The 15,942-nt window shown below is 43.6% G+C and overlaps 1 protein-coding gene across 1 annotated transcript; it reads left to right on the plus strand.

Moving 5' to 3' along the window:
- The first annotated feature begins 9,944 nt into the window (after window positions 1–9,944).
- On the plus strand, window positions 9,945–12,475 carry LOC114564313 (uncharacterized protein K02A2.6-like). Its single transcript, XM_028591579.1, has 3 exons — window positions 9,945–9,981; window positions 10,272–11,003; window positions 12,130–12,475. Exons 1-2 carry the CDS (start codon window positions 9,945–9,947, stop codon window positions 10,889–10,891), a joined length of 657 nt encoding a protein of 218 aa, XP_028447380.1. The 3' UTR covers window positions 10,892–11,003; window positions 12,130–12,475.
- The last annotated feature ends 3,467 nt before the right edge of the window (window positions 12,476–15,942 follow it).

Consider the following 15,942-nt stretch of genomic DNA (forward strand, 5'->3'; position numbering starts at 1 on the left):
GACTTCGCCAGACTGTCCGATGGTCGATTATCAGTTTGGTGTGTCAGGGCCTAAAAAACCCTACTGAGCCAAATACTTTGGTGCAGCTCAGCAGCAAATAGAGACTGGCTGGTGAATAAAGTGGATGATTTAGCAAGTTAAGAGGGTTAGGGTTTGGGGTGATGTACTGCCGGAGTGCACCAAAATGTACGGACGGGGCCATAGCAATTGAGCAAAATATTTCTGTGGTCAAACAAAAAACAGACTTTCTCCCAGGAGACCAGGGATCGTTTCCCCTTTGAAAACAAAAGTAGCGGGTAATATTTTCTTGCCAACGATAGGGCGTCAAGTAATGAAATGCTCCTTTGGGTCGTATAAGAGGGTAGGGATAAACAACCTATATTGTCACTGGTTTGATAGACTTGTTGGACCATTTACAATAATACTTTTTCTGGTTCTGCATCTTTTGGCCAAGGGTACACTTTCAGTGTTATTTTGTAGTGCTAACCAACAAGACTCCGCCTTACTTAGTTATAGTTACTCACTACTTATTCCAAAAAGTAACTGAGTTAGTAACTGAATTACTCTATAATAAAAGTAACTAGTTACCAGGGAAAGTAACTATTTGTTACTGTAAAAAAAAAAAAATTGCTATATGTCAAAGAATTGGGATTTTTTTTTAGCAGTTTTCACAAGTCAGTTGAAATGAGTAGAACAGACAGGTGTTTGTATATAACTTTCGATATTTATTGCACGTCGACAAACAGCAAGAGGTTTATCCTGCACTTCAAGTATTATCTTTGTTAGAAAAGTAAACAGTTAACAATTACACCATATAAACTTATATGACACATATACTTTTAACAACATACCTGCCTATCATACGGTTGACTTCAGCCTGTATCATAGGTTTTTGTTGTGAGGCAGAAAGATCTAGCTTTTGCTGCTTGGAGGACTTTGCTCCGAGTCCTTCTTTGCTAGTGGATGGCGAGCGATCATCTGTGGTGGAGGTATCGGTGTTTTTGGCTACTAGCTTTGTAGATGCGTGTGTCATTGTGAGATGCTTCATTAAATTAGAGTTGCTTACAACGGATGTCCACAAAGTCTTCACTCTTGGACATAATGTACACATTACATGCACGTTCTTGCCTTTGACCACAATGAATTTGAAGTAGTGCTTATATCTCCACCTTGAAAATGCCAATTTTTCCTCGGATTGCTACTGACTCGCCATCTCTGCTGCTTCATTGAATCTCTGTTTACCTGTGTGTGTGTGTGTGTGTGTGTGTGTGTGTGTGTGTGTGTGTATGTAAAAACACTGGCTCTGATTGGCTACCATGAAACATAACTCTGCCTTAGCCAATCATAATCGCTTACCTCGTTATTAACCACCTCGTCACTAGCTGTCAGCCAGGGGTGCACTCGGATTACACAGTTTATTCAATCAATGCATAGTAACGCACCGCATTTAACGTCCCGTAACGTTTGTAAGAAATAAAAATAATCAGTCAAGCGTGCTATGCTTTATGAGGATACAAATCATAGTTGAATTATAGTTGTGTGTTTAGTGGAAGAGCACTGTGACAGCTTAGTCATGCAAAATGAGAAAAGGATACTGTTGTACATGCAGAAAGCAGGACTGTATGACTGTGGTCAGAAAGCAACAAGAGTGCAGCAACAAAGTTAATATCAGTTTGATATCAGTTTGACCATGAGAATAAGTTACTCCTCAACCTGTGACAGGCAACAGCGGCGCATTGTTCTCTCTGACCATCAGCATAGTTAAAGTCTGCCTAAGAACTGATGAAGAGGGCGTGTGCCAAAAGATAGTGGTGGGCAGATCGAGGCTTCGTGAAACAATGAAACAGTTGAAGCAAATGTGCCATATTGTGTCGAGGCTTCGAAACAATCCGGCACCCGTCTCAACGATGACACCTAGTGGTCACTTGCAGGTGTTGATCTAAAACAACCTTGACAACGAGCCATTAAAAAAAAATGTATTATTGTATTTTTCTAATATGTGAAGCCTGGAGGCTCTTTACTGTGCTAATGTTATTTTGGTCTTATGATTTTACTTAAATAAATACTTGTTAAACTTTTAAATCCTCTCCTTGCCTACTTAGTGGATTTTGAAACGCACAAACTGGTGACCCCGACGTGATCCACTAAGTGGCGCCAGAGGACTTTTCCCCTGAATCGAGCAGACAGGACGGACTCCAGTTTTTCCTTCACTCAAAACAAAAATAAGGTAAGCAGAGAGCTGTTAATATCTAACTTCTGCATATGTTATTTTGGTCATGAAAAATGAATATTAATAAAAGAAATCAAGCCATAATGTCTCACTTTTTCATAGATTTTCATTCAAAAATATTAATTTCTCTGCTGTGGAAGGACTTAGCCTACTTCTTTTTTTACAGATAATTTCTCCAGCCTTTGAAAAAATCCTCTCACAAGGGACACTTGTTGCTGGCATGCAAAGATATCTTTTAGCAAGGACATACAAATGAGGAAAATATTACTGCTCTCTCTTTCCAGTAAGTTAGGGGATCATGAGTTCTGGGCAAAAAATGCATAGTTGAGGTATTTTTTCACTTCCACTGTGGCATCAGCTGTAGCATTGTGTATCATCTGGGTTTTACGGATACGATCATCCCATAAACTTTCCTGTGTTTCTACTGGTGTTGATGTTGATTATGACGGGCCTGATGTTGACATTTGTGGCTCTGAATGAAAATGAAAACGGAGCTTCCATATCTATCTATCTATCTATCTATCTATCTATCTATCTATCTATCTATCTATATATGTATCTATCTATTAATGTGTCACTGTATGTATACTCTGTCTCTAGCCTATCAGTCAATGTATAAATTTAAATGTAAGCCTAAATATAACTAAACAAATGGCACTATAAATGTCACTTTATCACCAAAAATCTGCTATCTCAAAATCAAACTCCTCTCACAAAAACCCAAGAGGTCAAGATGTATTGACTTCACTTTTATACAGATGTGCGATTATGTGGTCTGTTCCCTGTCAATCAAACTCTGATTCGGCGGACCACGCCACCATTCAAAACACTTGTGAAACACTCCGAAGCTTCATTTAGCTGTAGTCACGTGACATGGGTGTTTTGAATCACGCTTCGGATCAGTGTTTCGAAACATCTGCGCTTCGGGATCTCGACAAAGCTTCGGAACGTCAGTTTCGCGTCAGCCATCCATACCAAAAGACTGGGACCAGTCTGTGCACCAACCAGGGGAGGCTAAGTCTAACCCACGGTACTCCTCCAACTTTTAATAAACAAATCAAAATGCTCTTAGAGACTGATATATGAATTCATGTATAAGCCAGAAAATTCAGTCTGATGAGAGAAGCCTGTGTGCCTGCTCAATTGGACCCGTGTACACGTTTATGCTCTTATGATTTTACTTAAATAAATACTTGTTAAACTTTTAAATCCTCTCCTTGCCTACTTAGTGGATTTTGAAACGCACAAACTGGTGACCCCAACGTGATCCACTAAGTGGCGCCAGAGGACTTTTCCCCTGAATCGAGCAGACAGGACGGACTCCAGTTTTTCCTTCACTCAAAACAAAAATAAGGTAAGCAGAGAGCTGTTAATATCTAACTTCTGCACATGTTATTTTGGTCATGAAAAATGAATATTAATAAAAGAAATCAAGCCATAATGTCTCACTTTTTTATAGATTTTCATTCAAAAATATTAATTTCTCTGCTGTGGAAGGACTTAGCCTACTTCTTTTTTTACAGATAATTTCTCCAGCCTTTGAAAAAATCCTCTCACAAGGGACACTTGTTGCTGGCATGCAAAGATATCTTTTAGCAAGGACATACAAATGAGGAAAATATTACTGCTCTCTCTTTCCAGTAAGTTAGGTGATCATGAGTTCTGGGCAAAAAATGCATAGTTGAGGTATTTTTTCACTTCCACTGTGGCATCAGCTGTAGCATTGTGTATCATCTGGGTTTTACGGATACGATCATCCCATAAACTTTCCTGTGTTTCTACTGGTGTTGATGTTGATTATGACGGGCCTGATGTTGACATTTGTGGCTCTGAATGAAAATGAAAACGGAGCTTCCATATCTATCTATCTATCTATCTATCTATATATGTATCTATCTATTAATGTGTCACTGTATGTATACTCTGTCTCTAGCCTATCAGTCAATGTGTAAATTTAAATGTAAGCCTAAATATAACTAAACAAATGGCACTATAAATGTCACTTTATCACCAAAAATCTGCTATCTCAAAATCAAACTCCTCTCACAAAAACCCAAGAGGTCAAGATGTATTGACTTCACTTTTATACAGATGTGCGATTATGTGGTCTGTTCCCTGTCAATCAAACTCTGATTCGGCGGACCACGCCACCATTCAAAACACTTGTGAAACACTCCGAAGCTTCATTTAGCTGTAGTCACGTGACATGGGTGTTTTGAATCACGCTTCGGATCAGTGTTTCGAAACATCTGCGCTTCGGGATCTCGACAAAGCTTCGGAACGTCAGTTTCGCGTCAGCCATCCATACCAAAAGACTGGGACCAGTCTGTGCACCAACCAGGGGAGGCTAAGTCTAACCCACGGTACTCTTCCAACTTTTAATAAACAAATCAAAATGCTCTTAGAGACTGATATATGAATTCATGTATAAGCCAGAAAATTCAGTCTGATGAGAGAAGCCTGTGTGCCTGCTCAATTGGACCCGTGTACACGTTTATGCTCTTATGATTTTACTTAAATAAATACTTGTTAAACTTTTAAATCCTCTCCTTGCCTACTTAGTGGATTTTGAAACGCACAAAGTGGTGACCCTGACGTGATCCATTAAGTGGCGCCAGAGGACTTTTCCCCTGAATCGAGCAGACAGGATGGACTCCAGTTTTTCCTTCACTCAAAACAAAAATAAGGTAAGCAGAGACCTGTTAATATCTAACTTCTGCACATGTTATTTTGGTCATGAAAAATGAATATTAATAAAAGAAATCAAGCCACAATGTCTCACTTTTTTATAGATTTTTATTAAAAAATATTAATTTCTCTGCTGTGGAAGGACTTAGCCTACTTCTTTTTTTACAGATAATTTCTCCAGCCTTTGAAAAAATCCTCTCACAAAGGACACTTGTTGCTGGCATGCAAAGATATCTTTTAGCAAGGACATACAAATGAGGAAAATATTACTGTCTCTCGTTTGGCTCTCAGTGAAGGCGGTCGCATTTTTCTCCCTCTCCTCCCGTTGCCTGCCCTGCTTTGCTCTCTCGTCTAGTCTTTGTCTCTGTGTACTTTTTAGAGTCTCTCTCTCTGCACTGCTCCTAAACTAAGAATTATGGATTTGATCAACTGGTCTCTTAGCGCAATTGACACCATCTTCTCGACGAGAAGCTTGGGTTCGGGGGAACCTGACTGCCCTGCCGGAACGTTCGCAGCTGGCTACACGATGGACGCGTGGGAGAGGTGGCGGGTCGTGTGTCTGGCGCTTCTTTCCGTGGAGGACATCAAAGATATCTACCTATTCGGAACCATAATAACAGGTCTTTTGCTGATTGGCTCAGGCATTGCCCTGGTTTATCGAGAAATTAAAAAGACGACGGGAACCGGGCAAAATACCAGGCTGCCCGTCATGGTTGAAGCTGTGGGCAGAGCTGTCGGAACTCAAATTGTGACTCTGAACACCATGAGCCACAAATTGGATACTGTGATTATCATGGGCCAAAAATTGGATACCATCTTGGAGAGACTGTCAGCTCTGGACAAGCTGGACAACATCTTGGGGAAACTCACGGTTTTGGCAAGGAAATTTGATCGATATGGAGACCAGAGGGGACATTTCAGAGAAGTCGAGAGTGACTAACTGCGGCTCCTCGCCCCAAGACAAAACAAATTCCAATCTTATCTTTTCGGCTCCCTGAACCAGCGCTGGCCTTGGCCGAGGCCGGTGTTGAATACTCACTCCCCCTGGAGCACTACAGCGAGGCACACTCTTGCGTTCCCTACCCGACTCCCACTGACACCTGTTGATTGTTGACTCGTACTGGGTCCTGTTTCAAGGCTGACTCCATGGCAACCGGCTGTGTATCGCAATGACAATCGTGCGGACTGAGAAAACCAGATTACGGGGGCCAGACGTAGCTTGACTACTCAGGCCTACACATACACAAACTCTTACATATATACAGATATGCAACCACCCCCCCCCCCTATCCAGCGCCTTCACCGCTTCTACCCCCAGTCAGGCGGGCAGGTCTGGGACCAGTGCCTTTGTTTGGCTGCAGGACCAGATGTCGGCTTGCCTGTGCTGGACTACCTGCACCCCAACACCCCCATCCCCGTGCACCCAACACCCCCCTCCCCCATTGCGTGTCTTGTTTGCCCTTGTATTGGTTATGTGCTTATATTATGTTGCTGAGGTGTTTTTTTCCTGTTCCCACACTGTACTCCTAGTGGGGGCATAGTCTGGGAGTTGCCTTTTTCTCCTCGTCTCTCCTCATGTCATGCTGTATTTTCTTTACCCCATATTTGTTTGTATGTACCTTGTGAAGCGCTTTGTTGATTTGTTTATCTGTGAAATGCGCTATATAAATAAAATTGGATTGGATTGGATTTCCAGTAAGTTAGGGGATCATGAGTTCTGGGCAAAAAATGCATAGTTGAGGTATTTTTTCACTTCCACTGTGGCATCAGCTGTAGCATTGTGTATCATCTGGGTTTTACGGATACGATCATCCCATAAACTTTCCTGTGTTTCTACTGGTGTTGATGTTGATTATGACGGGCCTGATGTTGACATTTGTGGCTCTGAATGAAAATGAAAACGGAGCTTCCATATCTATCTATCTATCTATCTATCTATTTATCTATCTATCTATCTATCTATCTGTGTATCTATCTATCTATCTATTAATGTGTCAGACTCAGATTTTGAGAGCAACATACAGCAGGACAAGAGACAGACTGACGTTACAGAGTCAAATTGACACTTTGAAAAGCAGAGACAATTGTTCGTTGAAAATATATACGGTTTCTTATATATAGTGTGTTTCGGGTGCTGTTGGGAACTGTATCATGGCATAAAGAAGTGAAAGATTGTGCATACAGTGCTGAAATGGAAGAACTGAATGCTTTTCTGTTAGTGAAACTGGGGAAGAAAGCACCGGGGGCAGCAGAAACAATGGGTTGAGACAATGAAAAAGATACTCTGTAAGTGGGAAAAGGAAGGACTGTTGGCAGACATAGGGAGAGATGAGAGTGTATTGAGAACTTTGAATATCAGAGCAGAGAGTCAGGCATGAGTGGCAGACACAGAAGGGAAAGAAAAAGGGAGTAGTAGGTGGGGGCCTGCATGGGGGCGTAAACAAAAGAAGGCCGTGGAGAAAGATGTCACAAGGGGGCTGACTGAACTGCTGGGTAAACTGCTTGTATGCACCAGAATGTCCAGTCGATTTACTTGGAAGAGATCTCCTCTGCAAGCTGGGCATCACCATCTACTGCAATGAAGAGGGTGTGCATGTTGCCTCCACACCTCCCCCTCTCACTCCTGCCTGCAGAATTCTCCATATGGCCCCAGCCCCATTGCCACCGGAGGAACCTATCACCACAGTCTATTGGCTCAGACTAGATGGCACTCTCCCACAAACACCTCTTATACAGTACCAGTATATGCAGTGGAGAAAATGGATCGCCACACTACATCCATACAAAGCACCATTGGATGACCTCCATTGCACTCTCAACTACACCATCACTCCAGATGATTGCTACGATTACGATTGGGAGGCAAACATGACACTCCTCACTCCCACCATCTCCACCACTTCCATGTTCATTGGCAAAGAAGAAGTTGCAGCTGCAGTTGACCTTACTGAACACATCCAACTGTGGTATCAACTAGGTACTGACTCAGCTCCACATATCACCCTAGCCATAGGATACGCCTATGAAGCCAGATCATTGGGACCAATGGTCAAAAGAGCCCTGACATTAACGTGGGAGGAAACCTCGTTGCCACGGATATGGAAGGCTAAAGAAGAAGATATGTGGTGTATTTCCACCCCTACCACAGAAACAACTCATCCTGAAAGGAAAGAACTAGCTAGACACCATGGCCGCGAGATGACAGATCATTCTGACACAGACAGACTACTGGCCACTGTTCCTGTTGCCCTATGGACAACTGGTCCGCATGATTTGGGGCTGGTAGATACCTCGCCCATTCCTATCACATTGAAAGAACCCAGTGAGGTCATCTGGAAACCACAATACAGACTCTCCCAAGACCAAACTGAGGGCATCTCTCCTACTATCGCTGGGCTCTTGGACTTTGTAGTTCTAGTCCCCACCTGGAGTGACTGGAACACACCTCGGTTTCCTGTGACAAAAGGACCTGGAAAAGGATGGAGAATGGTGCAGGACATCAGACCCATCAACCAAGCCACGGTGCCAGATGTTTGGCCTGTTCCAGACCCATACTTGGCTCTACAGAACATACATCATTCTCACAGTTTTTTCACTGTCATTGACCTGGCCAATGCCTTCTTCTGCATCCCACTCCACCATGACTCTCAACACATATTTTCTTTCACCTTCTGTGGCACCCAGTACACCTACACCAGAATGCCCCAAGGCTACAGAGACTCTCCTGGCATTTTCAATGACGTACTCAGAGAACACCTAACCCAAATCTCTCTGCCAGAAGACGTCATCCTGCTCCAATATGTGGATGACATTCTCCTTGGTGCACCCTCCGCTGAGCTCTGCCTGCAAGCTACAGGAACCATCCTGTCATTTCTTGCATCCAAAGGTTATAAGGTCAAGAAGGAAAAAGTCCAGTGTTGCAGGAGGAAGGTTGCCTTCCTGGGAAGAGAAGTCTCTGCCACAGGTCAGACCCTATCCAGCCAACATCGAGAATCCATTCTCCAGCATCCTCGCCCAGAAACAGTACAGGACATGTTGTCTTTCCTGGGTTTGATGGGGTACAGCAGAAACTATATCCCTGATTACACCCTCCTCATCCAACCACTCAGAGACCTAGTGGCTGAAGCTGGAAACAGAAACCTAAATGCTCTCCTCCAATGGTCTCCTGAAGCTGAAACTGCTTTCTCCCTCACTAAGAAAGCACTCTCCCAGGCCACCATATTGGCTGCACCTGACTACACCATTCCATTTCATCTTGATGTTTCTGTCAAGAACGGACATGTTCATGCCGCTCTTTTCCAGAAAAAAGGGGGAGACAGGTTAGTGCTAACTTACCACAGCTCGAAATTGGACACTATTGAACAAGGACAAACATCCTGTGCTCAACATCTGGCTGCACTATCGAAAGCTGTCCAAAAAACTACCCACCTGGTCATGCATCACCCATTGCAGATCCACACGGACCACGGAGTGACCGCATTCCTGCAGAGCAATGCATTCACGTTCAGTACTGAACTAAAACTGAAAATACAAAAGGAGCTGAGACAACCCCACATCACTTTTGTAACCTTAGCCATCAATTTGGCAAACAAAATGGGACACGGAAAACCCCACAGCTGTGAAGAAGTGGCAGCACAAGAACTGAAACTCAGGCCAGACTTGAAAAACGAACCTCCGCCAGATGCACAACATTGGCTGTACACAGATGGATGCTGCTACAAAGGAGAAAATGGAAATGTGGCTGCTTATGCGGTGATGGAACAACACGCAGACGGTAGACACACTGAAGCACAAAAGCACTGCAGTGGTCAGAAGGGAAAAGGGTCAATATCTACACAGACTCAGCATACGCACATGGAGCGGTGCATATAGATGGACCACAATGGCAGAAGAGGAATTTCCTGACCACCAGCAAGACTCCTGTCAAGCACAAGGATCAACTGGTAACCCTACTGGAAGCAGTAAAAGCGCCAGCAGCAGTGGCAATAATGAAGTGCAAAGGACATGACAAGGGTAGCAAAAGGAAATGAAGCAGCAGACCAAAGAGCCAAAGAAGTTGGAGGGTACACTCCCAGACAAATGACACTGCAACCAGAGGGAGGACCAACAGAACTAACCACAGAAAACATAAAAGACATCCAAGAAGAGGCCGGACCATATAAACATTCAGAATGGCAGAGAAAAGGATCATGCAAGGATAAAGACGGCATTTGGAGGTCACACACTGGACACATAGTGACTCCGGCAAAGCTATGTCGACTATCGTTCCCAACCATGCACGGCCCCACCCATGAGGGAACCAGAAGAACCCTTACAAACATGAAAGAACTATGGTAGCACCCATGGATGTGAGACATCATCACCAACTTTGTGGAAGAATGTGACACATGCAACAAACACAATAACAAGAAACCATTCAAGGCCCCAGCAAGAAAATTCCCTGTGCCTACAGCCCCCTTTCAAGACATCACCATAGATTTCACAGATATGGGGCCAGAGAACAGATTAGGGGGAAAAAGGTATCTCCTTGTAATGGTAGACAGATTCACAAAATGGGTTGAAGCGATACCAAGTAAAGATGAAACAGCACAGACAGTTGTAAAATGGCTGAAAAATGAACTAGTACCCAGATATGGCGTACCACGGACAATAAGATCAGACAATGGATCTCATTTTGCTAACAAACATCTACAGAAAGTAGAAGAGGCATTAGGGATCATACACAGATATGGGTCAGTTTATCATCCACAATCACAGGGATTAGTGGAGAGGGCCAACCAGACACTGAAAAGAAAAATCGCTAAAGCATGCGAAGGTACAAAACTAACATGGGTAGAAGCACTGCCGTTAGCTCTTATGTCCATGCGCAGTTCCCCAGGATCCGACACACACTTATCTCCTCATGAGTTACTGACTGGAAGAAAAATGCCAGGCCCACCCAGGGATGGAGGTCATATCCCTGGATGTGTGTAAACAAGAATATGATGACTACATGAAGGCATTGACCAGTCTTACTTCAGTTTTATCTGAACAGGTAGCCAGAGCACAGACCCCGGGAGAAGAGGAGCCCCGGAGCAGTGTCAAGGTAGGTGACTGGGTGCGAGTGAAAGTCCACAAGAGAAAGTGGACCGAGCCCAGGTGGCTTGGACCGTACGAAGTGAGGGAGGTTACCTCACATTCTGTCCAAGTAAAAGGCTGGGCAGGATATGCTTGGCACCACCTGACACATTGTGCCCCAGCACCTACACCTTCCCGTGATTTGAGGGAAGTTAGAGCTGATTTGATCAACAATGCCGTTCCCGTTCAAACTTAGGCAATCAGGCCAAGGGAGTGAACCCAGACAAAAATACTACTATGGATGCACATGGAAGGTCTGGGTAGGTATGCTAATATCTACAGCCATACTCGTTATGTTGTTATTTTGGTTCATAGATACCAAATATGACAGAGGAAGAAGGGAGGTTCAGGTGACTAGAACAAAGGGACAGATCACATTGTCATTTATTAGGGGACACACAAGCACAGCCCAATTAGACCTATGCGACATAGTGCCATGCACCACCAAAGACAGAAGAGAGGAAGTCATATACATATGCATCACGACCAACTCAGACAAGTGGTGTAGCAGTTGGAAGTGTGCCATAGCTAACACAGGCTCAGATTGGGGAAATGTGGGATGTGAACCATATGATACAATGCACCTTACGATAACACATAGGGACCTGAAATCCAGACTGAGTGTAGATAGAAAGCAGGAAGGACGATGCCAGGAACAGAAATGTAATCCTATATATGTGACGTTGAAGGATCCAAAACCAGAGGATGCAGGGACTTGTGTTATGGGATTGTATGCTGAAGGGAAAGATCCATTAGGACAGTTCATCATTCGAGTCGCAGACCCATGGAGTAATAATACACCGTCCACATCCATTACTGCCCAGGTTGACGCAATGAACACAGGTATGGGTGTCCTGAAAGACTCTAAAGGGCCATTAGTAAAATATTTGAACCTAGAGGACTTTACCATTGAGGAAAGGTTGGAGATGGAAACTGGTTTAACACCCTCAGGTAATCAAAATGATGAAATATACTGCTAGAACGCATAAAATGTCTGACTGTGTTATCTGTGCTAAAGCAAGACCTCATTTGGGGACAGTACCATTCCCACTCTCACCTGTGGACGACCTTATTGGTTATAATTGTATGTTAAGTCTTTACAGTGATGTGACCATGGAAAGTGATGTCTGCAGGACCCTGTCTCTCCTGTATCCCAGAGTGCGTGCAATACAACTGCCTCCAGGAGTTGTCGCCATCACACAACCCAACAGCTCTACCATGAATGTGGGACACCTACCTAAGAAGTTTTGTATGTACACCTACAACACATCTTCGTTCGTTCCCAATGTCACACAGTCGATGTTTAACAATCAGAGTAAGGGACTCGCTGATGTCTGGTGGATGTGTGGGACACAGCCCCGCCTTAGATCATCCTTACCTGCTAAATGGGGGGGAACCTGCACCTTAGTGTCCCTATTGTTGCCGATTATCATGCTTCCTATTAGCGCAGGGAAGCTAGAGGAGACAGTACAGTCTACCTACCACAAACATTCCTTGAAGAGGGCTAAAAGAGACACTGACTTGGGTTTTGGTACATGGGGAGATCCAAGCACCCCGTTCGGGTCTATAGATAGTAGGGTGTATATAGATGCAATTGGAATACCAAGGGGTGTACCAGAGGAGTTCAAAGCTCAGAATCAGATAGCAAAGGGTTTTGAGTCTATACTGCCCTGGATAACTACAAACAAGAATGTGGACTGGATAAATTATATATACTACAACCAGCAGAGGTTTTTGAACCGCACTAGGGATGGCCTGAGGGATGTGTCCGAACAATTAGCCGCCTCCTCACTCATGGCATTTCAGAACCGTATGGCAATGGACATGTTGGCAGAAAAAGGGGGTGTGTGCCACATGTTTGGAGATGCTTGTTGTACATTTATTCCCAATAATACTGCCCAGGATGGTAGTATCACTAGAGCCTTGGAGGGGTTGACCTCACTAGCCAATGAACTAGCAGAGAACTCGGGTGTGGCTGAAAACCCCATCATCAGTTGGCTGGAGGACGTTTTTGGCAAATACAAAGCAATTGTGCTCTCCATGCTTATGTCCGTGGCAGTGTTTGTGGCCATATTGGTGTGTTGTGGATGCTAACGGCGTTGTATAACGACGGGAAAAGTAATTAGTTAGATTACCCAGTTACTGAAAAAATAACGTCATTACCTAACGCCGTTAGGTACGCCGTGTTAGGGTATGCTAGCAGGCCGAGAATCAGAATAATTAGAAGTCAGCAGGGAATCAAGCAGAGGGCTGAGAATACAGGTATTAGAAGGTAATATATGAAGTTGAAGCTAACTCTGACAGCTGTAGGGCAGCTAACAGAAACTTTAGCTGTCTCCATGAAGCTCCCAGCTAACATTAAGCTGCTATAACTTGCGGTGCAGTAAGGAAACAAGAACAAGCTAACTGTCACTCCCCCCTGCCACTAATGTAACGTTATCTCCATGATGTTAAGACCTTACAATGCCTTGTGTTTCTCACTCCCGCTAACTTATTGTTTATCAGACATGACATGACAAAAGCATTTTGTTTTCACGTGCGGATAGGCCAAGGCCAGAAGAGGGAGACTAGCTAATATTTGCCAACATATTTATTTAAAAAAAATAAAAATCACATTTAATAAGTAGTTTCAGCATTCGAATAGTATAGATTTTTTTGCTATGTAAATTATTTTCGACTTTTGGAATTCTTTCTAACAGCCCTAATGTCTGTGGGGAGTGAAGCAGAGGGACCTTGGGCTATGTTCTGTTCTGCCACTGCTGATCAGAGCAAAATGCTATATGTTGTGGGTATCATAGCAACCTTTGTATCCAGTTTCCCTTTTAGAATGACAATAGATTACCACCACCTGCTGATATTTATTGGTATAGTTATTTAATTTGCTTGATGTATGTTATATACATGGTACTTGGCCGTAGTCTCTGTGGTATGTCCGAGTGCTAACTTTGGGCCAAGACCATGGCAAGGTGGGCCAACGCCACAGTCCGCCTTCAATGCCACTGGTTCCTGGCCGTCAGCTTGGTGTGTCAGGGCCTTTTCTTTTGCAAGTCTGGTTACCCAATCATTTATTCCAGTTCCCTGTGACTCCTCCTGTGCCCTTTGCACCTCATGTTCATCCTGTAATAGTTTTCCAGTGTTTATTCCTTGGAGTAATAAATAGTAAGACCTTTTGTTTCTCTATCCTGGCTGTTGCTGTCTCTGCATTTTGGGTCTGACCCTGCACAACCCTGACAGGAAAGACATCAGTGTTAACCAGAGATTATGAGGGAGAAGGGGAAAGGTGGAGAAAATGGTAGAAAGAGAAAAATCAGTCGCATGACATTTCTTGGCAGAAAGCTTCCAGAGCTGCAGCTTCTCTCCTACTACCACTGATGAAGAAGAGACGGGACAAAGCAGAGGTCTGATGTTAGCTAACATTAGCCTCACAATCTTTTCACTCACAATTAACATAAGCTAATAAATGTTAGCCCAATATGCAAATATCAGAACTGAATTGGCTAGTTCACAGGTTAGCTATAAAATAAATTTGATTTGGGACTTGACTTGCCTAAACTAAGGACTGGACTTGGATGGACAAAATCTGTGACTCGATTTGTCCACGCTTAAATAACTTGAGACTTGCTTTAGACTTGAGAAAATATGATTTGGACTGGATTAGACTGACTGATACTATAGTACTATCTAAGCTGCCTTCTTTAGGAGCCTCCATTGTTGTTTAATATGAACAGTCACCAAGCACACACCTAAACCATGCCTTTAGCTGCCAGTAGCTCTGCACACAATGCTGATTGGCTGGGCCTCGGACAGCAAACCATAGATAGTGAAATGTGGGACTGCTGTTTTGAATCCAGGATTTTGCATTTTGGTCAACACTATCTTGGTATTTTGAAGACAGAAGTGACCATATTTGGTCAGCTGGGGAGAACGATACAGCTTAGCCACCGTCATGTATGGTTTCACTGCCGCTTCATTAAGCTAAACACTAGAGAGGAAACATTGCTGATTAGAGGTCGACCGATTCATCGGTTTTGCCAATTAATCGGCACCGATAGTTTATTGGTGGAACTATCGTTATCGGCAAAAATCCATACCTATAGTGTTTCCTGGTTGCGTCCGTTGCTGGAGCAGCTGAGAAGCACACGCTGTCATTCATTACACAGTACACGAGAGCTGAGAAGGGTCTGCTGGCATCATGCATTACAATAGCGGCCTCTAGAGGCGAAATAAAAACTATCACTGATGCCTTGTGTTGTTTATTTTCGGCACGTGTTACTGCGCGCTGCACGGAGAGCACATGCTGTTCGGAGAAGGCTGACATCAGATGCACGTTTAAAGCCTCGACAGCAAAAATGTATACAGTACATTTTGTCATATCATTATAAAGTTATTAATTTGTTGAATATATGCTGCATTAGTAGAGAAAGAACAGCACAACAGTATGTTTGTTTGCTTCCGAGGCTGAGATGACACTAACATTAGTAGTAGGCTAACTTACCTCAAACGGTTAAAACACTGACAAAAATAAACGCAAGTCCAACCCAAATCGTCCACGATCCGTCCACTGGCTGCCGCTGGAGAATTGAGATGTGTAGAATCGACAGCGCATTCATTTTAAAATCCTCAGCGGAGGAGCATCAACAACTGCCCGAAAGCACGGTAGCGTTAGCTATATGGTGGAGCGAGATAGAGAGAGACAGAAGACAGGGAGCGTTATATGGTGGAGAGACATAGAGAGAGACTGAAGAGAGGGAGCGCCAAGCGGCGCTAGAACAAAGCCGTGAATCAGAGAAGTAAAACGTGTGTTCATCTCTAGAAATGCAACTGTAGCAGGCATGTCACTATCACTAACGTTAGCCACAATTATATTTACACGTAACAAATGATATATCCAGCTTCAAAAAAAAAGT

Source organism: Perca flavescens, chromosome 11 (genome assembly GCF_004354835.1).
Source record: "Perca flavescens isolate YP-PL-M2 chromosome 11, PFLA_1.0, whole genome shotgun sequence".
NCBI classification, from domain to species: domain Eukaryota; kingdom Metazoa; phylum Chordata; class Actinopteri; order Perciformes; family Percidae; genus Perca; species Perca flavescens.